Source organism: Podarcis filfolensis (genome assembly GCF_964270895.1).
Source record: "Podarcis filfolensis genome assembly, chromosome: 1".
Lineage (NCBI taxonomy): Eukaryota > Metazoa > Chordata > Lepidosauria > Squamata > Lacertidae > Podarcis > Podarcis filfolensis.
In genome coordinates, this window is record NC_139604.1 from 74,387,750 (window position 1) to 74,412,591 (window position 24,842).

Here is a 24,842-nt window from a genome sequence, read left to right on the forward strand (position 1 = left end):
TTCCCCCCCCCATGAAGTTTTTACTGTGCACATCCATTAATTCATTATTGTAAATTATTTTTGAGCACAGAAAGTTCATTATTTGAAGCAGCTTGTTGCTTCTGCACACAAGTCCATTAAGAAGCTTTTATTATGCTGCATCAATGATCTCCTTTAAGATGATCTCTGATGGGTGAAAATGAAATCTGTGTCTTGCATAAATACCAGTAAATCGTTTGAGCTATGGGAAAAGAACAGGAAGCACCGTTGGCGTGTACTAAAATAAAGCTTACTCTCTTTGATTTCCTCATTATTTGCTCCTTGTGAGACTCAAGCATTACTTTATTTATTCCTATGTGTGATTTTATTTATAATTTATTTGGAAGCATTTACCCAAGTGCTTTGCAATATTGTGGCTCCTACTAACTATTCTGCATTGCTGCATTTTTGCTATTCAAACACACACACACACACAAATTCTACAAGCTGCAGATCACTCACAAATCAAGCAGAAATGAGCAGATGGAGCTACAGAAATATAACCTTTTCTCTTAAAAAAGAGAAAAGAAAAGAAAGGAAAATAAAAATTAACAGCCACCAAAATGTCAGGTCAAACCTCCCTTGTGTTAATAATTCTAATATTCTGCTCAAAACTGGGACCATGGATTTTCACTGCATCTTGGAGTGAATACAAATCGGAGCAGGTTTCACAATGCATAAGCCAGAACACATGTGAGTGGGCTCTATGATGCAGCATCACACCCCATGGAGTTGTTAGGCAAGGCAGAACACGATGCAAGATCATAGAATCATACTGCAGAATCTTAGAGTTGGGAGGGACCCAAGGGTCATCTAGTCCAACCCCCTGCAATGCAGAAATCTCAGCTAAAGCAACCATGACAGATGGCCATCCAACCTCTGTTTAAAAACCTCCAAGGAAGAAGAGCACTTTTGCATTTGGAGGCACAGCTCCTAGTAAGTGTGATGAGAGAAATATTTTCAGTGGTCTCTCCAGTGTGATATGTTTGAGCAGCTTTCCATAGGTAGTACACTAGACTGTATTCAAACAGTCTTAAATACATTTCAGTTTTAAGTTCACTGCTATAATCCGCAGCCCAAGACTCAGTAAGTGTTTACTTCCTGTGGTGCTGGGGGGTGGGGTGGGATGTGACATGTGAGCAAATCCTGAACCCTGAGCCATGTGTGTGTTTCCCTCTGATTAGACATATGGACTCCATTATGTAAAAATAACTGTGATTAATTTGTTCTGATTTGTATGATTTCAAGTTGACTAGTCACAGTGAGCCAACCAAGTTCCACGTTAGGAACTTGAAGACCTGCCTGTAGCACATGCCCATAGGTTAAATTGCCACTTAAATCTGGAAGCACCCTTTTCAGCCCAGCAGGCCAATCCTAAACTCCTGACAACCCACTTTGACAAGTGGGTGGGGCTACCCACCTATCAGTCACCTGACATCATAATGACATCAGGTGACTTGTTTTTCCTTTTCAGTGTAGCCCAGAAATTTCAGAGTGTTGCAACGTCTTTACCTGCCCCACACCTGCTGGACCTAATTAGGCCCACAGGCCTGATGACATCTTAGAGCATCTTCTCTTGCCTACCTGATGTAAGCTGTCTGTCATTTTGCCATTCAGAATTAAGCATGTCAGTTAAAAGCTGCCTGTTACTATGACTTTAAATTCATCCATCAGTCCATAAGATGGCCAACCTAAACATGTTTGAAAGCATCTATAGCCCTACTTACAGCCTGAACCAAACCATATTCACTCAGAAGAAAGTCTCCTTGATTTCTTTGGGTAAGTAAGTTTAGTACTACAGCTTTAGATGGCTGGGAAATTCTGACAAACCAAACTAGTGATCTGATTATAAATGAGTGAAATAATTACTGGACCACTTTATCCCAGAATGGTAAAATGATAGTTACAACAGACAAGTTTGTTTTAAGTTAAGGAATCATGGAACTATTGACCTGCGAGTTGCTCAATATTTAAAAATATTCCCATCCCATTAGATCAGGGGTTGTCAACCTGGTCCCTACCGCCCACTAGTGGGCGTTTCAGGATTCTAGGTGGGTGGTAGGGGGTTCTACGGCACAAGCTGAATCCTCCTTCCACTAAGCACTGGTGGGTGGTAAGGAAATTTTACTATCAAGAAAGATGCATTAGTGGGCAGTAGGTATAAAAACGTTGACTACCCCTGCATTAGATCAAATAATAGTTTGCAGGACTGAGCTGGGTGCCAGAGATAGCCTGGAAAATCTGTGGATGTGGCTTTGCTTACATCACGTCACATTGCAAGCAACGGTAACCCTCTCTTTTATCTGCTTACATGTTGATGCCAAATTCCACAGCCAGATAATTAGGATAAAATTTCAGAATCTGCTATCGGCACCTACGTGGTGTCCAGAATTTAACTGGAAGATGGATTATTCACTAGATCTCAGTCCTGCTATTCTGGGGTCTCTAACATACAGTTACCCAGCTCTGATAGTCTACAGTCAAACAGTAGAATTTTGGTACTTGTTGGTCCACTTTAAAGGCCTGGAAACTTCAATCATCAAGGTACAACAAAGTAAGAACAGATTTATTTATATACCCATTTCTGCATGAGTGTAATCCAAAGCAGTTTACAACTAATAATAGCTACATTAGCAACAACACTTCTATCAATGGCAATCCATTGCAAAATATAAATAATAAACAAAAATGATCAAAGAAATCACAAAACAGTCAGTTTCAATAATCTGTGCAATACAAAATCTCTCTTCCTAAAAAGACACAAAATATTTTACTAGTAAAGGTCCCAACAGTAAAACAACATTCAATGAAAAATAAAACTTATACAAACTAGCAAAAAGAAGACTCTGGCACAAACACTGAGAGAAAATACACAAATATCCCTAGAGATCCAGCAGAAATGTATTTTGCAAACTGATTGTTATTGCAATTGATCAAATACACTGCTTTTTTTTTAGAGGTATTACAGACTCCCCCAGTGGCCAAGTTTCATATACTTTCACTAGAGCTACTATTCCAATACTGATTGCTGCAAAAGTGACTGTCAGTGAGCGTGTGTCTGCTCAACAGGCTTTCTTGCACTAACAGACCCGCCAGTAAGAATAGGCAATTTAAAATGGAGTACAAATTTAATATTAGATTACAAATGTCATAAATGTATATAAAGTATTTACACAATGTGACACCCTCCAGCTGATTACAGTAACAGGTATGTGTTAGAGAGAGAGAGAGAGAGAGAGAGAGAGAGAGAGAGAGAGAGAGAATGAGCACATGGACACACTGAAATTTGGGTTGAACCCTAGGGACTGCCAAAATAGATACAGCATCTGGGGAGCTGCATTATAGGATTGCCTATTTACTTCTACTTCCACTCTGCTTTAATAAATGTCAATCAATAAAATATGACAAAGCAGCCATGTCTTCAGTAAGTTTTTATTCAAAGGAAACTAAACTCAGAAGTGTGGTCCCTAGAACATCTTACCCAGACTTCCTCAACCTCAGCCCTCCAGATGTTTTGAGACTACAATTCCCATCATCCCTGACCACTGGTCCTGCTAGCTAGGGGTCATGGGAGTTGTAGGCCAAAAACAGCTGGAGGGCCGAGGTTGAGGAAGCCTGATCTCACCAATCAAGGAAGTGCACAACAATATCAAAGTAGATAGTGTTGTAGTAATGGCAGGAGCCTGTCTTGACTCCCAATATCAGCTGAAGCGTCACTAACCCAATTAAGTCCTTTTTTCTGCTTTCTTTTTTTTTAAAAAAAGAGTCAACATACATATACAAAAAGAAAAGGAAAAAACGAGATGACACTACAAATGCCACTACCAATAATAACAATCAAAAGTTATAATAAAGTTATACCCAGCTTCCCCATCCCATCCCCTCCACCAGTTCTCATCCATACCTTATCCCATAAACTACGTTCTACATTGCACATATTCCAATTCGAATCTATGAACTTAATTATCCAATCTTTACTCCTCTTCTCATTTGGGTTTGATTATACTGTGCAAACTTATTCCAAGCATATCAGCATGTTATTGTTTGAACAATGTTTATCGATATACTCCTCATAGTATTTCCATTGAGATCTTAGTTTCTGATTTGATTGGTATCTTATTATCACAGTTAGTCTTGCCAGTTCTATAAAATCTGATAACTTATTTAACCAGCCCACTTTCGAGGGTATGTGAGCACTCATCCAAATTTTCACTAACAGTAACCTTGCCGCTGCTGTTGCGTAAAGCAATAAATTTCTTCTGTCTTGCGGGATCTCCTTGCCCAGCAAGTTTAGTAAATATATTTCTGGGTTTTTTCCCAAAGAAATTTTTAACATTTTTTTCAACTCCTCATGCACACTATTCCAAGACACTTTCACTCTCCCACAACCCCACCACATATGAATTAGTGTGCCATCAGCATCTTTACATGTCCAACAGGGACTGGAGTTTGATTTATATACCTTGGCAAGTTTTACTGGCATTATATGCCATCTATGAATCATTTTCATAATATTCTCTTTAATCGCATTGGATGTAGTAAATCTGATATCAATCTTTAATCATCTTTCCCATGGTTTAAGTTGAATTCCATGCCCGATATCCTGTGCCCATCCCAATTAAGTCCTGATGTACAGGGTAAGCCACTTGCATGACATCAGGAAAGGTAGGAGAGGGGAAAAGGCCAATCAAGGTGAACATCAGCAAGGGCCTTGGCTGGTCATAGTCTGGCCACAGTTACCTATCCTTCAGATTAGATTATTGTAATATGCTTCCTGTAGGGCTACCCTTGAAGACAGTTCAGAAGCTGCAACTAGTGCAAAATGCAGCTGCTTGGATATTAACTGGTACTTCTAGATGAGCCTACATAACACAGGTATTGAGGGGACTGCGTTGGCAGACTATATGCTTTGGAGGCCAAGTCACGGTGTTGACTTATAAAGCCCTAAATGACTTGGGGCTGAAGGAATGCCTCACCCCATATCATGCTGCTCAGGAGCGGTTCTCTTACTGGTCACAGCCCCAGTTGAGGTACAAGGGAGAGAAAATTATCCATGGTGGCAAACCATCTCTGGAATAATCTAGCCCTAGAGGCACATCTTGCACTTCCTGATGGAAGCTGGGGGGGAAAGGTCTTTCTTTGTGCAGGCATTCAGAAATGCTTAGTTTTATGCCATTGCTATGTTCATGTTTATCTTTTATTGAAGCTCCTGGTGGTGAAATTTTGTTACCAGATTTTTCCTTTCAGGGACATTTCAAGGAAAGGTAGGGCCTATAAATGACAATTCAGGTTTAAGATACCCTGCTTCAGAGTGAATCTGGAGGGACATTGGCTTTGATTATCCACTGGCAGCCTTACAACTCTATGATCCTATAAATAAAGAGTTAACAAACTACATGGCTGAAAGTGAAAGTTAATTAACATTCCCATCCGAAGTCTTTTAGAACCTTCTCCAAGGAATCAGCAAGTTCTTCTGTGTCAGTATTATCATACCAGTCACATTTATCATATCAATCAGAGTTTTCATGTGCACAGAAGGGAGAAAAGCATCATAATGACATAAATTCCAACAGCTGATGCACAAAAAGGTCCTTCCATATGTCCGCTGTGCACTCCCACACTTGCCAGAAGTGAATGTGAAAACTCTCTAAATGAGCTTGTGCCAGTCAATCTCTGTGCAAAATTAATCAAGAGAAGCATTCTGTGGCATATAACAAAATGCTGGGTTCTTCTTACATGCAAATCAGTCGGCACTTCAGATTAATCATAAGGCATTTTCTCTGATGTGTACCAGTGCAGAAATCTGCTATGTGACGTGAGGCCAGGTGTCCACATGAACATATGCATGACGAATCCTTAAACACTTCCCAAAGCATGCACAAAACAGTGGCCTCTACTATGGGGTGTCATCAATTCATCTATGAGACTGTGCAAGCAAAGCGAGTGCTGAAACTTATTCTGGGTTCTGCCAATAAGTAAGGTTGTAAACAAAAACTGGGGCCAAATTCTCAGAAGCCTGAGTTTGACTATGCTGTAGTAATTGTAAGACAGCTAAAAATAATCAAAAAGTGGGCTAAGCCGGGACAAAAGTGACTTGCAATGTAGGCAGGTTTTTTGTTTTTTAAAAATAGCATTCATATCCGCATACCCAAGACGGTTATTTAAAAAACAAACAAACCCTACCCCGAGATATCCCATCCAGTTCCCAACCATTTTCACCTGCTTGAATGATCATTCTGCCAAACCTGAGTACAATGCCAACATTTCTTCTACATTCTTTTACTCAGATCAGTGTATTCTGCTGGGGCATATGGAAGACTCCCTCTGTACTGGGGGCAATCCCACAAAACTCTTGATTAATATTTCTGGAGGCACAGGATGACCTTTCAAGATCAATTAAATGTGTTTCAATCTAGTGAGAAGAGGCTCAAAATTTCTTCTTGGCATGACGCAAGCAAGTTGTAACTTCGGAAGAGTTCTTAACAGATTTAGCTGCAGCCAAGCATGTGCCCATGTGCCTCTTAACGAACAATATGTTTTGTTTTCAGCTCAAACCTGCATTGCTTCTGTTGTCTCAGAGCTGCCCCAAGTTGCTCAAGAGGCAGCACATTAAGGGTACAATCCTAAACACTCTTACTAAGGAGTCCCTTTGAACTCAGTGGGATTTACTTTTGAGTAAACATACTGAATAAACATTCGATATTTATTGCAATGTTCAGTTGCAAGATGACTGAATGAAGACACAATAACAGTAAGGTAAAGGTAAAGGACCCCTGACAGTTGAGTCCAGTCGTGAATGACTCTAGGACTGCGGCGCTCATCTCGCTTTACCGGCTAAGGGAGCCGGCATTTGTCCGCAGTTTTTCCGGGTCATGTGGCCATCATGACTAAGCCACTTCTGGCAAAACCAAAGCAGTGCACGGAAACGCCGTTTACCTTCCCGCTGGAGTGGTACCTATTTATCTACTTGCATTTTGATGTGCTTGGCAGAAGCTGGGACTGAGCAACGGGAGCTCACCCCATCGCGGGAATTCAAACCGCTGACCTTCTGATTGGTTTAGACCACAGTGCCACCCCCGTGGCTGTATTATACAGTTAGTTCTACATGAGTCAACTCAACAGATATTTTTATCATACAGTCACCAGTATAGGTCAAGGGGGCCACAGGAAAGAGGTAGAGAATCAAGCACCTGATTAATCTCAGCTATGTCAGCACAGAGAGATCATGTAGATCAGGCATAGGCAAACTCGGCCCTCCAGATGTTTTGGGACTACAACTCCCATCATCCCTAGCTAACAGGACCAGTGGTCAGGGATGATGGGAGTTGTAGTCCCAAAACATCTGGAGGGCCGAGCTTGCCTACGCCTGATGTAGATCACCTTAGAACACAGGAAGCTGCCTTCTACTGAGTCAGACCATTGGTCCATCTAGCTGGGCGTTGTTAACACTAACTCATAGCAGCTTTCCAGAGTTTCAGGCTGAAGTCCTCAGTCCTACCTGAAGATGTCAAGATTGAACATGGGACCTTTTGTATGCAAACTCTACCAAGCCCTTCCCCGCCTTTTGACATGACAACACAAATATAGCTGCTGAAGTGCTTGCAGTAGCTTGTTAAAAGAGAACCTGTGCTGAATTCAGCCCAGGATGGCAGAGGAGCACACCTGCCTTGCTACTATGTGATGCAGAGGTAGGGAGAATACTAAAGCGTTCATGAGAATAAATTCCTTGGTCATAAATTGGTCCTGTTGTAGCTTGTACTGTGATCTGTGGGAAGCTACTCTGGCTTTGGTGGTTTGTGGATCGCAATCCACACCATACATTTAAAGCACATCAAATGGACATTAAAATCACATGATTCCTGCACAGAATCCTGGGGACTGTAGTTTGCCCCTCACAGAGCTACAATTCTTAGTGCCAAACTACAGTTCCTAAGATTGCGAGGGGGGGGTGCTTTAAATATACATTGGAAGTGCTTTAAATGAGATGGCTCAGTTGGTAGAGCATGAGTCTCTTAATCTCAGGGGTGTGGGTTCAATCCCCAGATTGGGAAAAGATTCCTGCATTGCAGGTGGATAGACTAAATGACCCTCCTGGTCCCTTCCAACTCTACAATTCTATGACTTTATGAAATGCATGGCGTAGAGGATGTACATATCTGGATTTTATACTACCAGCTAATTTTGTATGTCCACACATCAGCTGCAGGTTCCTAAAAAGGACACAATTGCCAAAGCAAACCGGCAGTTAGCTCATGGAACACCATAAAGTGCAAACATCTGGATTATATTACAGAAACATTTTATAGTGTTTTCAGCCCCAGCATGTCCCTGGCCGAAAACGTGTTTGTGATTTGACTTTGTTCATTGACATAAATTCCTTCACATTTGAATGTCTCATTGAAAGGCACATAGCAGAATGCTCCATCACACAACTGAAGGAGTGACAACCTTAAAATGAATCCCAGAAGCTGGGAATCCCTCTGGGTGTATAAGGGCTAGTAGTGGGCATCTTGGTCGTGTCATTTATTAAGCCAAAGCATGTGCTTTCAAACAAGAGTTCAAATACTTTGGGATGAAATTAACAACACATAAGCACACGCCCTTCAGGCAGACCCTAGTCCACACCCATTTCTGTAAAAAAAAAAAAAAAAGCTTTGGCATGCAATTGGTTTGTCCTTCTTGCACCCGATGCTTTGATCACTTTAACAACACAGAAGAAACTCGCCCCACACACTAAGATTAAATTGACGACAGATGAAGCACTCAGGAAAAAGTGCATCACACATACAGCCAGCAGGCATAGTACTGAGGACATAGCCATGTGCATCAAGGAGGGATTGATTCAGTATTAGCAAAAAGCATCCCTTGTACAGGCAGCAGATGTGTAGCCAATCTTATGCACATTTACTCAGAACTTAGTCCAATAGAACTCATTTCCAAGGACTTGGAAGGCTAATATGGTGACCTCCAGATGTTGTTGGACTCTACTTCCCATCATGCCCAACCATTGGCCAGGCTGGCAGAGGCTGATGTGAGCTTGAGTCCAACAACATTGGGCAGTGGAGCCAGGCACCACATTGGCTACCCAGCTTCAGGAAGTATACATAGGATTGCCACTTTAAACATTCAGCATTTTTCGATAGTATGGTGATTTTACTCCTGAAGAAAAATAGTTGAAAAGCAAGGGGCGTATTGTGGAATATGAACTCAGATTACTCAAAGTTTAACTAATTCTCCACCCACAAGACCAGACTGGTGGCATTTTTGGATAGGCTGCACTTTGCAAATGTTATCTGGGCTGCCCTCACAACATCCTTGCGTTGTGTTAGGGCTTGGCACTATAATCCGTATTGAAGTTTACCTGTGCCATTATATTAGGGGCATGACATTCGCATGTTCCAAAAGCTAGTGCACCTGTAGTTTTATAGATGTCATTTATGTTGATTTTATGTAGATTTTTTGGATAAGAAATAAAGCTCCCTTTTCACACATCACACAGATGTTGGGGGCAAGTGGAACACATGGCCACTTAAGGGTGGGGCCAGCAAATGAGGTTCCCATCTCCATTCCACAAATTTACTGTACACATGGATGTGACCCTCTGAACAGGACTATTATCTCTAGGATGATGATTCCACTACTTTGTTTTCACAGGGAGAGGATGGCACTATAGTCTAAACCACTGAGTCTCTTGGGCTTGCTGATCAGAAGGTCAGCAGTTTGAATCCGTGCGACAAGGTGATCTCCCGTTGCTCTGTTCCAGCTTCTGCCAACCTAGCAGTTTAAAAGCACAAGCAGACAAATCGGAACCGCTGTGGCGGGAAGGGAAACGGCGTTTCCGTGCACTCTGGCTTCTGCCATGCTATTTTGTTGCACCAGAAGCAGTTTAGTCATGCTGGCCACATGACCCAGAAAGCTGTCTGTGGACAAACACCAGCTCCCTCAGCCTGAAGCAAGATGAGCACCGCACCCCACAGTCGCCTTTGACTGGTCCTTTACCTTTTACTTTGCTTTACCTCCACACTGAGACAGACATGCTGAAGGGGCACACACCTAGTCAGTCCAAAGACCTTTTGAAACCAGTATTTCAGTTTCCCAGGAAACAAATAGTTCAAAGTTACCAAAGATTTCAAAGCGAGGCTGTGGAATAGAGTTGCTGGGTTGGACTTCACGGACAAGTTCCACACCATCATTTTGGGCTGGGGTACCAACACGAATAAAATATGGGGGGCAGCCAGGGGGGCAACTGCCCCCCTAAATCAAGTAAATAAATAAAAATACTTAACCAACTGCACTGCTGATAGTTCTGTTCTGCTCCCCCTAACATAAATACTGGCTAAGCCCATGGGTCCTGGTAAGGTCCGCCCTGCATAATCGATCACACTATTTTAATGGCAATGTCCATCAACTTTGGGGGCCCTCAAATATTTTACCGGGGGGCCAAAGGGACCTAAACCCCTAGCAGTTGGCTCCTCTGGTCTTGGGACTCGCCATGCAAAGCGTCGCCCTCAGCATACCAGTCTTGCACTCATGCCCTAAATGCATCTGGCTCGAAACTGCGGGAGCCGAATTCTCTCTGCGTTGCCTGCCTATCTCACCCGGCAAGCGCGTCGCACCCGCCCTGGGAGGACCTCTCTGCCCTTCGGAGGCACCTCCGTTTCCACCCGTGCTGGGCAAACCTCTTGCTCGCACTTTCTCGGCCTTTGGACCCCACTTGGTAACTTTTTTCACACGCGCCCCATTTACTTCTCTCTCTCTCTCTCTCTCCCTCTCTCTCGAGCAGCTACCATTCCGCCCACCTGGGCGAACCGGCTCCGGAATCCCGCCCGCCTACCTAAGAGGCAGAACGAGAGCACCAGACGCGCGCGCCATCCCCTCGCGCGCCTCGCTAGTTCCGGCGAGAGCCGGGAAAAGCCGCGGCCTTCGCCCCTCCTTCGCCTCGGCGCGTCCTGGAAGCAGCGCCGCCTCTTGCCCGGCGTCACTTCCCCGAGAGCAGCTGGAGAAGGAGAAGATGGCGGCGCTGGGGGAGCCGGTGCGGCTGGAGAGAGGTGAGAGCAAAGGCAGGCGGGCGGGGAACGGCTGGCCTCGGCTGCAGCCACTGGAGAGCCGGATCTACTGAGCGATGCCCTGCAGGGGCGACGTGTGTCTTCGCCTTGGGGAGCAGGCAGGCTAAGCCCCAAAGCGTTATTAGGTCCTGAGGCTGGTCAGGGTAGGCGCAACTACTTGCCCGCAGCAACAGCAGCCCCGCAAGCCTCCGCCCAGAGTGGGGAGAGGGGGTGCTGTTGCCTCTCCCCGCTCCCACACCCAGAGATCCTCCGCAGCAGTGCTCCAGCTTAGGTGGCTTAAGAAGAGGATTAGAGAAGTGCCAGGCTTACTAGCTGGGATGGCCGTCGCAAGCGGGGAGCGCGCGGCTGCCGAGAGAGACCTAGATGGGGGCGTGGCGTCCGGCCCGGCGGGGATCTTCTTCTGTTCTTGGCTCCCTCCCTCCCCCCCCCCCCCGTCTCGGCTTCTTTGCCTGGTCCGAGTCAGCTGGTGCTGACCTGTGGGTCGGGGTGCGCAAGGAGGTTGGACAACACAAGGCCCCTGTGGAAGTTCAGGTTGGGCTGCTGCTCTCGGAAGGAGCCAGCCGGTTCTCTGGGTGTAAAGTTATGGGAGTTTTAAATCGGAGTTCTTAGGCCTCGGCGGAAAATGCACTGTGAGCTGCTACTAGGTATAGTTAGTTGGGAGGGTCTAATTTATGAGCCTAGAAGCATCTAGGCCCCCATCTGCACTATACATTTAAAGAGCATCATACTGCTTTAAACGGTCATGGTTTCCCCCAAAGAATCCTGGGACTGGGAAGTGTCGTGGGCTAAGAGTGCTGAGTGCTTGGATACCTCCTCTTCCCCTGAGAGTGGTTTCACAGAGTGGTTTCACAGTCAGTATGTCTTCCCTGGGAACTCGGGGAACTGTTGCTCTGTGAGGGGGAGAGGGTTCTCTGTGACTGCATGATGCTAATGCAGACTGAATAACGGATTCCTAGGCCCCAGAATCCAATTTAGTGGGTTAAGTTTCTTACAGTGCTGCAGCAAAATGTTGTCGCATTGAGTGCTCATAGCAAGGGGTTCTAGGAACCAGCCAGCTATACTCTTTTTTCCAGGGTGCTCCTAAACACCCACCCACCCCCTGCCCCCATTTGGTCAACATTCTGTGCTCAGTCCTCATTGAGCTGAGTTTTACAGGAAAAGCTAGGTACTGAATCTTAAGAACTGCTGCATGTCCCCAAACTTTTAGGTGAACTGGTGTGATTAAACAGAATTTAGGCTTTTAGCTCTGAGTTATCCTGAACTGTAATGCACATATGTTACTTATAACATATATGGTATTATTTTGTGTGTATGTGTGTGTATATTCCTCAGAGCTTGTGTGGTTCTTGCACCTGGTAGACGAGGGTTCAAATATCTCATTAGGCATTAAATCACTGTTGGCCTTTGCCTTAGAAACTCAGATATATAAGCTAATCACTAAATGACACCTTAAACCTAGTTATGGCCACCAAAACAGAATATCTAGGTATCTTTTTTTTGTTTTTGTTTACAATGATTTTATTATTATTATCATCATCATCATCATCATTAGCATTAGTCATTTCTATATCACTTTATATTTTAAAGAAAAAAATCTCAAAGCACATTACAACGCATTAAAACATCAAATAAAACAATCCAAAATAAAGCAAATTCAACCTTCAATGAAAATATTTCAAATCCTTCTCCAAATGACATTTTGCTTTTCCTATATTTATTAACCCACTTAATTTGTATAGCTGCCCCATAGCAGAAGTACTTTAGGAAGCCAGTGTGGTGTAGTGGTTAGATAGTCAGATTGGGAGATCAGGGTTCAAATCCCGTCTCAGTCATGCGGTCACAGGCTCTTAACATACCTCCCAGGACTGTTATGGGGATTAATTGAGGGGGTGAACCATGTACTCCTTAGAGAGAAAGGTGGGATATAAAAGCTGGAGGGGGCAGCCAGATGGAGATGTCAGTCACCAACCTGGCGTTCAGAGACCTCCACGGGGTCACAACTGGAGTTGCAAAACATGCCTGGCGCTTGGTGAATTTCTAGCACTGCTCATGAAAAAGGGCCTCAGTTGTTGATCACAGGGTTTGGGCAGGTTCATAGAATTGCTGATACAAAGTTTTCATAGAATTGCTGATACAAAGTTTTCACAGAATTGCTGATACAAATGATGACATTTTTAAGAAAACAGAATAATTGTTACTTTGCAGTGATGTTGAAGAAATGTACATTGTATCTTAACAGTATTTCAATAAAAACTAAACTTAGCAAATACAGTGGTACCTCCGGTTACATACGCTTCAGGTTACAGACTCCGCTAACCCAGAAATATTATCTCGGGTTAAGAACTTTGCTTCAGGATGAGAACAGAAATCGTGCTCTGGTGGTGAAGCAGCAGCGGGAGGCCCCATTAGCTAAAGTGGTGCTTCAGGTTAAGAACAGTTTCAGGTTAAGAACAGACCTCCAGAACAAATTAAGTACTTAACCCGAGGTACTACTGTAATGACCAAGTAGGCTATTTTTGAGTCAATTGTCAAAGTATTGATGGCTCAAGCTCCTGGGCCGGGGGGGGGGGGGATCGGGATCCTGTGTTTTATGAGGGAACAGTTCAGATAAAGAAAAAGGAAATAGCAGGTTAAAATGTAGTGTCTGTGTAAAGCTATGACAGAGGAAAAGATTTAGTATCACTGATGACTGACCTCTTCATTAGTTATGGAATGAAGTCAAACAGCATCACCCATGCAGCTTGCTGTATGTGCAACTTTAAGCACTGCACCCTGCATGACTTTGCTGCTCAAGTCCACCCCAAAAGTAGTGTTCGACATATAATGTTCAGCCTTTAAATCTCTTGCCACTCCCAGAAACATTTTCCCCCTTTGTACATGCATGATTCCAAACAGAACTGGGTCATCAGCTTACACTGAAAAAAGGATAGGGAATGTGCAGACACCTCTAGGAAATTCTTCTTGCCTAATTGAAATTCTTTTACTATCTTGGAGAGTACTGTTTTCAAAATGTCCATGCTAGGCAAAATTCAATAGGAACTCTTAAGTAACAGTTGACCTTTTGGGTCTAACAACCCAGGAATTCTCAGAAATAGAAGGGAGGGTGTAACTGAGCCAGTTAAAGTGATGATGATATTCTCCCATGAATGGATGTTGTGCAACCCATATAACTGACAATCAGTTGTCATGTTTTAGTTTTCCAAATATGGCTGGGTTTGTTTGTTTTTGAAACTTCTAACATTCATTATACAGTAGTGGCTTATTGTAACCTCATATTTGTTTTGAACAACATTTTATCCTTTGCTCCTCAGTCATTCAAGGAAAATTAAGTAATATTTGCAAATAAAAACAAAAATCATATGCTTGGACTCAGCTGCTGGCTCTGCTCTTTGTCATGCAAAGGCTGTGTTTTTATTTCTAATCTTCAAAGACTAAGCTTTGGGAAATACAATTTTTTTTGCTAAGTTGTTGTTTTGATGGGTAACAGAGGCAACAACAGATGACTTAATTTTTTCCATGCTCCGTAGTGAGCGAGTGCTTGGTTGTGGAAGCAAATATTTAAGGAAGCTGTTAGAATTGATAGTGGAGAAAAAGTTAAAATGTCACGTGTTTCCATGAAGCTGAGATGGCAGGTGTATCCGGCAGCAATAACATTTGTACTTAGCTCCCCGTCAACAGTTCATTGCATAATGGTCAGTGCCTGACTCTCAGTGTTCCAGTGATCATCCTATGGAAACGTACTCTTTCAGAGGCTCTGGTTTCTATTCAAATGCAAATATCAGTGTCCTCTGCCCCTTGGGCCACCTTTTAACTTAATCATTTGGGTAAAATGTTCTCTGTGGTCTTTCCCTCTACTCAAGCAGTTTCAAGTGTGTTTTGCTCTCAGGAGAGGGGCCCCAAGCTTGTTAGAGCATTTTCACAGAGCTGTCTGCTTTGGGAACCATGTGCATTGTCTGTTAGTGACTTCAGGAGTATGTTCTAATCTGGAGAATTCAAAGATTCAGGATTCAGACCTTGTCATCTAAGCATGTGAACATTGAACAGAGCCTAGAACAATATTTATGCTGCTGCTATGGAATGGCATTTAATTCTGCATCTGCATATTACAAAGGAAGAATGGTAGGAGGAGTCCAGATTGTTTTTCATGAATGTTTGTCTGCCACTGAAATATTTGTAATAAAGAATCCCTAATAGGTATACATTGCAAGGAACAAGGTTTGCCTGAAACAGGAGAGCTGATGATCATCGGGATTCTGTCCTTGGGATTTTGTTGACAAGTATATTGGTCTGATGCTCATTAGTCATGGAACAAACATTGAAGAGCAAGTTGGTACAAGATTTGTACTGGGTTTTTCCTGCTCCAGATGAATGGGAAAGGAGTGCTTTTGAATGTTACTCTAGCTGCGTGGGAGCCACATTTCTATGAGTGGCTCCCACACAGTTGAGGTATATAGGCTGATCACATGGTCTGATTCACTAGCCCAATTCACTGGTCAGAACCAGTATCATTACCCTCTGAGTAGATTTTAATAGTTCATGTTCTTTCCTTGCCTTTCTTTTTACAGACATCTGTCGGGCTATTGAGTTGTTGGAAAAGTTGCAAAGGAGCGGAGAAGTGCCCCCACAAAAACTACAGGCTTTGCAGAGGGTCCTTCAAAGTGAATTCTGTAATGCTGTGCGGGAGGTATGTTTTTGAGGAGTGTGTGGAGAAGGTATAGATCAGTGTCTTCTCATTAATATTTGGGAGCTACACTGGGAATTGCCTTCTGTTGAAGTGCAATTACAAGAAAAAAGATAATACAGTGGTATCTCTGGTTGCGAATGGGATCTGTTCTGGAGGCCCGTTCGCAACATGAAAAGCCTGTAACCTGAAGCACTGTATCTGCACAGGTGCGCAGTGCAATTTGGCACTTGTGCATATGCGCGAAGCATGATTTAGCGCTATTGCGCATGCGCGAGCGGTGAAACCCGGAAGTAACCCTTTCTGGTACTTCCGGGTCGCCGCGGGACGCAACCTGAAAAAACATAACATAAAGCAAACATAACATGAGATATGACTGTAGTGAATGACAAACCAAGTTTCCTGATTCACAACTCAATGCATGCATGCAAAATTATAGTTAATCCGCACAGTTCATTTGGAAATATTATTAACGTGGTTTGATTTAGTCATCCCCTATCCAATAAACCACATACCTGATTTTTCTTTCTTTCTAAAGGTATATGAGCACGTGTATGAGACTGTGGACATCAGCAGTAGCCCAGAAGTGAGAGCTAATGCCACAGCCAAGGTAAGACTCCTATTTAGGAAGGGTTAATATGTTAAAGCTCAACTGGCAGCTCCGATCTTTAAAAGCTGAAGTATTAGGCTATGAAAATATTGCAGTGAGCTGTGCTTTTGAGCTCAGTGGGTATATCCGTGAAACAAACACTTTAAACAATTGTAGGCTTAAGATAAACTGGGAAGAATGAAAGGGTTCCTTACCAAAGACAAAGTTTTCCTATAGGAGTTCCCTATTTTAAAGTTGTTGTTTTTCTGTTAATGCACTGAAGCAGTTAATGTTCACTAATGCACTCTCATGCGGATGCTTTTTACATGTTTATTGACTGCCTTCCTACCCCAATGCATGGGGTGCTAAAATAGCATTCTTGCTGAACAGTCAGTGCATTGGATAAATGCCTGGTGTTCCCACAGTACAAGAATGTGGAGGGTTGGGATTGTCAGCACCTGTTACTATAAGGATGTTGAAGGGGGTTCAGGACAGGGTGATGAATACTGCCTCTGCTTAGAGAGCATTCTGTTGTGTAATATGACTCTCATTTGTACATTTGTTTACTTGATTCCAGTGCCCAAGTTAAAAATGCATAGTAGTGCATCTGTTATGAGGAACTTGTGTGTATTTTCAAAATACTCACAAGGGGGAACGGAGGTCCTTTGGCTGGGTCGAGACGATATGGGATTGGGGGGGGGCAACTCCCATCTCTTGTGGGGGCACAATTAGTGCCAGCACCATCCGTTAAGAGTTTGGTTGTAATCTTTGACACCTCCCTTTCCATGGAGGCGCAGATTGCAGCTAAAACAAAGGTGGCATTTTTTCGTCTCCACCAAGCTAAGCAGTTGGCTCCTTACCTCTCTCACCCTGACCTAGCCACTGTGATCCACACGACGGTCACCTCCAGACTTGGTTATTGTAACTCACTCTAGGTGGGACTGCCCTTTAGACTGACCCAGAAACTCTAGTGGGTGCAGAATGCCACGGCGAGACTCCTTACAGGGTCCTCGTCGTGGGATCACATTCACCCGGTGCTATACCAGCTGCACTGGCTCTCGGTGGAGTACAGGATCAGGTTTAAGGTGCTGGTTTTAACCTTTAAAGCCCTATATGGCCTAGGACCCTCGTACCTACGGGACCGCCTCTCCTGGTATGTCCCACAGAGGACCTTACAGTCTTCAAATAAAAACATCTTGGAGATCCTGGGCCACAGGGAGGTTAGGCTGGCCTCAACCAGAGCCAGGGCTTTTTCAGCTGCGGCCCCGATCTGGTGGAATGCTCTGTCACAAGAGACTAGGGCCCTGCGGGCCTTGACATCTTTCCACAGGGCCTGCAAGACGGAGCTGTCCCACCAGGCTTTTGGCCATGGCACAGACTGACCCCCTCCTTCTGTAATACTCATAGAACTCTCGCCCAATGGTTGCCATTAATTTGACTCTGAATTGATTTTAGAATGTATTTCAATTAATTGATTGTGATTTTATGTAAACTGTGTTATTTTTATTGTTGTTAGCTGCTCTGAGCCCGGCTTTGGCTGGGGAGGACGCGATATAAATAATAAATTATTATTATTATTATTATTATTATTATTATTATTATTATTCACCTTTGTCCATATATCATCAAAGAAAATGCAGTTATAAGTGAAACAGTGCATCTTTTGGGTTTATTTGCCTTTTGTTTTCCCATGGTTTGGAGTACAAACCATCTTCAGAACAACAGCCCAGAGATTGAAAATACTCTGAAGTACATTTGCAGGGGATGCACTTGTATTGGCAGTATTTAGCTAGATGCTTTGAAATATTTGCCTTTGAGATAAGACAGTGAATAAGATTCCAGACCTTGTGAACTATGGGGAGGAAAATGAGATTTCCATGTTTTGCAGGCCACTGTTGCTGCCTTTGCTGCCAGTGAGGGTCATTCCCATCCCAGAGTCGTTGAACTACCAAAAACAGAAGAAGGGCTCGGATTCAACATCATGGGCGGCAAAGAGCAAAATTCTCCAATCTATATATCCCGAATTATCCCAGGTGGTATTGCTGATAGACACGGGGGATTGAAGCGTGGAGACCAGCTTCTTTCTGTAAACGGAGTGGTAGGGATGGAATTTAACTTCCACTTGTAGTAGCTACCTGTGACCGCTTGAGGGCATTGAGGGGATGTTGATTGCTTGGTCTTGTGTGTATTATGCAGTATGAAAAAAACAGGTTTATATTTTCCTTTTGCAAATCGTAATGGAGAGTAAAATATTATGGAGTATGTTTGAGATTTGCAATTCTAAGTTCACTAGCACTGATAGAAACCTGCTGTTATGCGAGGAAACATTTTTAATTAATAAAGCAGGGGGATGCACATTTTAGAATTGGATCCCAAGTTTGTTGAAATAACATTAGCAAGATGTTAGTAAAATAGTTTATTACTAATAGTCTGTTAGTAAAATAGACATTGATGAGAAACTGCCCATATGCAGTTTCTCATCAATGACTATTTTACATACTATGCAACTTTAAATGAAAAAATATTTTCTACTCTTGAGACCTGTCAGCTATATTATGGCTTAACCTACCTCACAGGATTTGTGAGGATAAAATGAGATAGCCTCACGCATACTACTTTGAGGTCCTTGCAGTCTAGGCAAGATACAAAATAAATAATGAAGGCTGAAGGTATAGGGGCAAAATCCTGAAAGGATGAGGCTGTGCTTCAGTAATTTGATTTTGTGTGTGTGTGTGTGTGTGTGTGTGTGTGTGTGAATGAATTTGGATAGGAAAGGACCTAATCCACTGTGCTGAGTAGACTTCACCTCCCAGTTTTCACACTTCCCAAACGTGCCAAAAAATGTATCAAAATGCATTTTAAAATAATCTGCTTTTGGAGGGAACAGCATGATAAGCATGGATTGAGTGAACCCATGTAAAAACGACACAGACTGGAACTAGAGATTCATCCCTTTCTAGTTGTGACTCCTTGAGTTCTCTCTGTCAAGTTACCTCAGAACACCTGAGGTAAAGCAGTTCACCCCATACAACGCTACTTTGCATGCACATTTACTTTTTTCCTAAATGCGGTTAAAATGTAGCAACGGCCAGCAGCTCCCTGTTCCATTTTCCTAATAGGTAGCCACTGGAATAGCTCACAGCAACTCAAGTCCTCCCACACTGAACTGTTTTGGCGGCTGACTAAAGGAGTCATTGACACTCAGCTGACCAGTCCCCACACAGCCTTCCAGCTGGTGGGTGGCACTGAGAAAATCCTTACCTTTCTATAGACTCATTCATTTGTCCTGGTAACTTCAGTTGGGGGAACTAACTTTGCCAGGCAATCTGGCTATGCCCTGATAAGGTGGGGAAATCTTGGGAGTCTGGCAATCTACCTAGGAACACATCAGGACCCATTTACATATCATGACTGACATTTTGAGAAGCACTGTTGTAAGTGAAACCTAGAGCAACTGGCCTTTTCTTCCCCCCACCCTTAAATATGTGCTTAATTTTGAAAGCCACAAATTACCTAGAACAGATAACGTTATGATTCAGCCAACATAAAATCTAGCTCTTCTATGTGAGGTCATTCAGCTAGCCTTATAAATAACAATGTTGGAATATTAGAGTGCTTTTTTATATATATTTACTAACAGAATGGTTAATTTTTGAAATATTTGTTTCAGAGTGTTGAAGGGGAGCACCACGAGAAAGCCGTGGAACTGCTAAAAGCTGCTCAAGGAAAAGTTAAGCTGGTTGTACGATACACACCCAAAGTCCTGGAAGAGATGGAGTCACGATTTGAGAAAATGAGATCGGCAAAACGCAGGCAACAGAATTAATGTATTACATGTAACTTAAGGAAAAGCATGAACTTTGCTTGTCTGGAAACGTCAGACAAGCAACGTTAGAAAAGGATGTTAATTTTGTTAATGCTTTGTCTTTTACAAATAACTCTTGAACATCTTAATGCTTCTGAGAAGAAAAGTTTACATGGGCGTTTGTAGCTATGTGGTTTTACAGATCCTTTCTTTAAAATTCAAACCTGTAACCATCAGAACAAATTTGTAAAGTGTTTTTAAAATACATTTTAATAAGCTTTTTTCAGCATTTGTAACATCTGTTTTCTAGTACTTTTTTCCCATTTGGCATTACTTAAAACTGGAAATCTTTATTTTGGATACAGATATAAAACAAGTCTTACTCTTTTTGGCACTAAATTTAGTCATAATTATGTGGTCAAGTACAATTAGTGCTTTTGATGAACAAGTTTCTATGCATGTTCTCAATCATAACTTTATATGGTTAATGACATCTTGGACACTTTCTTACCTCTTTTGTGAATAATTTGTAACAGGCAGTCTCTTATATTTAATGTTTCAGTGATTGACATCACTAGCAGCAATCATTCCTATAATTTAGATACTTTTGTACTAATTTCTGAATACTTGGAGAAAGTGGAAAGCATACCTGACTGTAGTTGTGTATTTATATTCAGTAAGGTAAAATTGCATGCAGTGCAGAAAAGATTGTATATGTACTCAAGACTTTCTTCTATTGTAAGTTACTTCTGCAACTGTGTCTACTTGTTCTCTTAACAGTGATGGATGTAACCCACATCAGGTACCTAAGTGGGTGGTGCGCTCTTCTTTCCTAGAGCATCAGAGTTCTTGCAGTATGCTGTTTGCAGTTGTCATAGTGACACAGATAAGCTAACAGATACACCAAATTCTTTTGTAAAAACACTCAGGCAGCAGACGCTACTCTCTATCAGAAAAGGCATTCCTGGCTTGTGTAAATCCATTGGGCATGCTTCTAACCCAAAGTGGATAGCATTTTGGTACATCACGTATAGTTCCGCCCCCCCAACCCAAAGTTGTCTATGAAGTAAGTACAAATCCACAACTGAAGTTTCAGCAGATGGCTTGTGCTAAGAGAGAGCTAGTATGTCTGGGGTGCTTAGAAAATATCCACCTGGAGTGCAAAGAAATCCTTTTCTAGAGTCTGGGAATCTCTATAAAGAGATTCATTTGGCTGGTGGTCTGCCAAAGTTCTACTGTGGTGGGCTGTGCTTTGCATCTAAAGATTCCTGTTTATCCCTTACTACTGTGGATGAAAATGCCTGACCAACATGGTTCCTTCATCCAGATGCTCTACCTCAAAACTCCAAATCCTTGAAGCTCTGTTTAAGTTCAAAGTTGCCTCACTCTTTTAGCATAAGCTGTCAAGCCAAAACAAAGAACTTGCAGCAGCTGGAGACACGTTATTTTCAGCCGAGCCCCACAACTGTACAAGTTCATCTTTCTGGGGTTTAGAAGATCAGTTAGCAAAGAGACTCTTTGCTTTTGCAATTTTTTTTTATCTTGTTGTTGGTAGTGATGTGGTCACTAAGCTTGCTAGACCTGTGTGATAACTGTAGTGGCAGTGGAGAATGAGTTCCTGCAGACATTACTGACTTGCATCATAGATGCTTTCATTGCTGCTCATGTTACTGTACCGGGTTAAACCTTCCAACTTTATTTAAACAGAGCGCTACTTGAACTTGCTTATAGACTGTATAGTTTAGTCCTGGAAGCATTTGCACCACTTTCAGCTGTTCAGAAAGATGACACAAAGGACCAGTCTCTAATTCTCAAGTTAAATTTTTTGAGCCAAGAAACTATCTTGCTAATGCTTATCCAGAGAGAGAAAGTAGTTTGATCGATGGACAGTGGAAACTACTCTGAACCATGTTGCTTCAGGAATATGGATTTTATTGGGATTTATTTCTGAGTAAGCGTGCCCAGGATGGCAAACCTTTTCTTGCTGAATTTCAGTGTGTTGCCTTCCCTCAATCGCTTTGATTGAGCTTCAAGCCATTATGTTGACATCTTCAGCCTAGCAACGTTGCAGGAAAATCATTTTTGTGAGGGGTGTATGTAACAGAGAGTTATTCTGCTTTTCTTAGAACCCCTGTCTTGAAAGCTTCAGTTGTACAAGAGATGCATGGAGCCCTGCTTCCACCCTTTTCTCACTAATCTGCTGCCACTATTCCCTACTCTGCCTGAGATGAAAATAGCCAGTGGTTCAATCTCCTCCCTTAATAATGAACTAAAAAGGGGTTACCTTGATGAAACTTGAACATTCCTGGCTTGGTATATCTAGCATTAGCCTGGTTATCCACTGGATGTCAGTGTTCAGCTGTAAATGCATCCAAGTGGATAGGAGTAAGTGTTCTGCAACATGTCTCCTCTGCATGAACTACATGCAGTCAAATATAACTAGAGTGCCAATATAAAAGGTCAGGAGAGTAGATTTTTCATTCTAATGACAGCGTAAATCTTACATTTGTTTGGATGACCGGGCGGGGAGTGTAATCTAGCAAAATCGATTCAAGTAACCTTAAATCCTTTGAGTGTTTAGACAGCATAAGCCTACAGTAAATTGAAGATTTAGTGACTAAAGCCATGAAGCATGTATTATTATTATTCTTTTGTCTTTTTTGTCTCTTTGGGCTTATCCACACTTACCTTTCCTCTGCTCTTTGCAGGCACGGTCCGCACTTTAAAGCTCCATGTATGAGCACCTTTTTTTCCTTTTTGCCCCAGAGCTTTTCCTGTGAAAACCTGCTCTTTAAAGCTCAATCGGCGCAAACAGCAATCTGCAGGAAACACAAACTGACGTTTAATCCAATTGAGCACTAAAGAGCAGGTTTTTGCGGGGAAAGCTCTGGGGTAAAACAAATAAACATTTGGACACAGAGCTTTTATAAGCACGGATCTGTGCCTGGAAACTGCAGGGCAAAAGCTAAGTGTGGGTGAGCCTTTAGATAAGTGAGCACTGAATTGCACGGTTTAAATATGTAGCCAGCTGCAGAAGGCAACCAGCTGTACCATGTTGGTGGACTGTATATTTTTTATGGAGCAATTAATATTTAAAATAATGAGACCAAAAGAAGTAGTTGGGCCAATCAGGAAGTATTTTATTTTAATTATATATAATACTAGATTTGTGTTGGAGGTTTCTATAGTAAAAAGAATAGGGTCAAACAAATACTATAATAAAAATAGTTTAATCTACTTTTACTGAATATAGACATGTGTTTTGTTACTCTAGAAAGGGTTAGCTTGGGGTAGCCTGGGCTGCTGTTGAAAAGTGCTTATGGCTATAATCCTTTTGCCCGCTTGCCTGGGATTGATCACCATTGAATTTGATGGGACTTGCTTCTAAGTAGACATGTATATGGTCGCACTGCTAGGGGGTTTCATTATCAAGCCTGGCCTATGGATTCAGTAGGCTCCAGGCCTTTTGGATTAAAGTCTGGTGTGTAGCAAATGGGGGCCAGACAGTGTCAATATATATATTTTTGCCTCTTGTCTTTATTGGAATCAAAAGCACTGTGTAAAAGATGTGCTGCTAAACCCATCTCATATCCAAAATTTGGATCAGTAGAAACTGTGAAAGAGGCCCAAAGCCAGATAGATGTGTGTGTCTACTTAAAACTGGTCTCTCTTTTTCTTAGTCGCTGCAATACAAATGGGATCCTGAGCCCAGGTTGAAAGCCAGTTTTTAAAGTAAAGTTAGATTCGTTGGAGAATCAAGATATGAACATATAAGATACTACTGAACAGGTGCAATGACTACATTGTATTGGTGTGTGCACATATGCAATAATTTAATAGCCAGCAAAAATTAAAACATAGACAATACTGTGTGTGTAGTCTTTATGTACTTAATTGCTGCTTGAGGGCCCTGTACATTTTTTAGGAACATAAAAATAAAGAATTGAAATTTCATATTTCTTGCTGTGTGAGTACTCTCTCTATTTCCTTATTGTCTTACTGATACAAATGAAACAAAGTTCATACTATCCTTATAAGACAGCCACCATATTAGAGTATATTTATTTGGGAGACACTTTTCCACACTCCTGGCTTCTCCCACAAAATACACTTCAGGGTTTATCCTTGCAAGTTCAGAATTAGTATGGTACTACTAATACCTAGAGCACACGGGTGGTGCTGTGGTCTAAACCACAGAGCCTAGGGCTTGCCGATCAGAAGGTCGGCGGTTCAAATCCCCGCAAAGGGGTGAGCGCCCGTTGCTCTATCCCTGCTCCTGCCAACCTAGCAGTTTGAAGGCACATCAAAGTGCAAGTAGCTAAATAGGTACCGCTCTGGCGGGAAGGTAAATGGTGTTTCCGTGTGCTGCTCTGGTTTGCCAGAAGTGGCTTAGCTGTACGGCGGCTCCCTTAGCCAGTAAAGTGAGATGAGCACCACAACCCCAGAGTTGTCCATGTCCCTTTACCCTTTACCTTACTAATACCTAAGAAAGTATTAGGGCTTCAAATTACAGTGGTTTTCTACTGAGTTCCTGTGGTAATGACATGATTGGCAGCCATTATTTTTTCTAGTTTATTATGCTGAAGAGTGAAAGAACCAGATACCGTTATGTGAGAAACGGGGTATGTTTGTCCTAAGCAAGCTTTTCTGTTTTGATTGAAGTGTACCTGGGAATACATGCCA

The 24,842-nt window shown here is 42.4% G+C and overlaps 1 protein-coding gene and 1 long non-coding RNA gene across 2 annotated transcripts in view; one reads left to right on the top strand and one right to left on the bottom strand.

The window, feature by feature from the left end:
• LOC310756546 overlaps positions 1-10,753 on the bottom strand; it is a 40,733-nt gene extending 29,980 nt beyond the window's left edge. The window contains exon 1 of the long non-coding RNA XR_014544924.1: positions 10,140-10,753. This is a non-coding gene — a long non-coding RNA (uncharacterized lncRNA). The remainder of the gene's footprint in view (positions 1-10,139) is intronic.
• An 86-nt stretch (positions 10,754-10,839) lies between these two features.
• Positions 10,840-24,113, top strand: LIN7C (lin-7 homolog C, crumbs cell polarity complex component). The gene is made up of 5 exons (XM_083599853.1): positions 10,840-11,066; positions 15,650-15,768; positions 16,304-16,375; positions 18,243-18,452; positions 20,025-24,113. The coding sequence occupies exons 1-5, from the start codon at positions 11,030-11,032 to the stop codon at positions 20,178-20,180; spliced, it is 594 nt and encodes a 197-aa protein (XP_083455979.1). The 5' UTR covers positions 10,840-11,029; the 3' UTR covers positions 20,181-24,113.
• The last annotated feature ends 729 nt before the right edge of the window (positions 24,114-24,842 follow it).

Coding starts and splice junctions, on each gene's coding strand:
- LIN7C (XM_083599853.1), top strand. CDS start 11,030: ATGGCGGCGCTGGGGGAGCCGGTGCGGCTGGAGAGAG. Junction 15,769..16,303: donor TCTGTAATGCTGTGCGGGAG/GTATGTTTTTGA, acceptor TTCTTTCTAAAG/GTATATGAGCACGTGTATGA. Junction 18,453..20,024: donor TTCTTTCTGTAAACGGAGTG/GTAGGGATGGAA, acceptor TATTTGTTTCAG/AGTGTTGAAGGGGAGCACCA.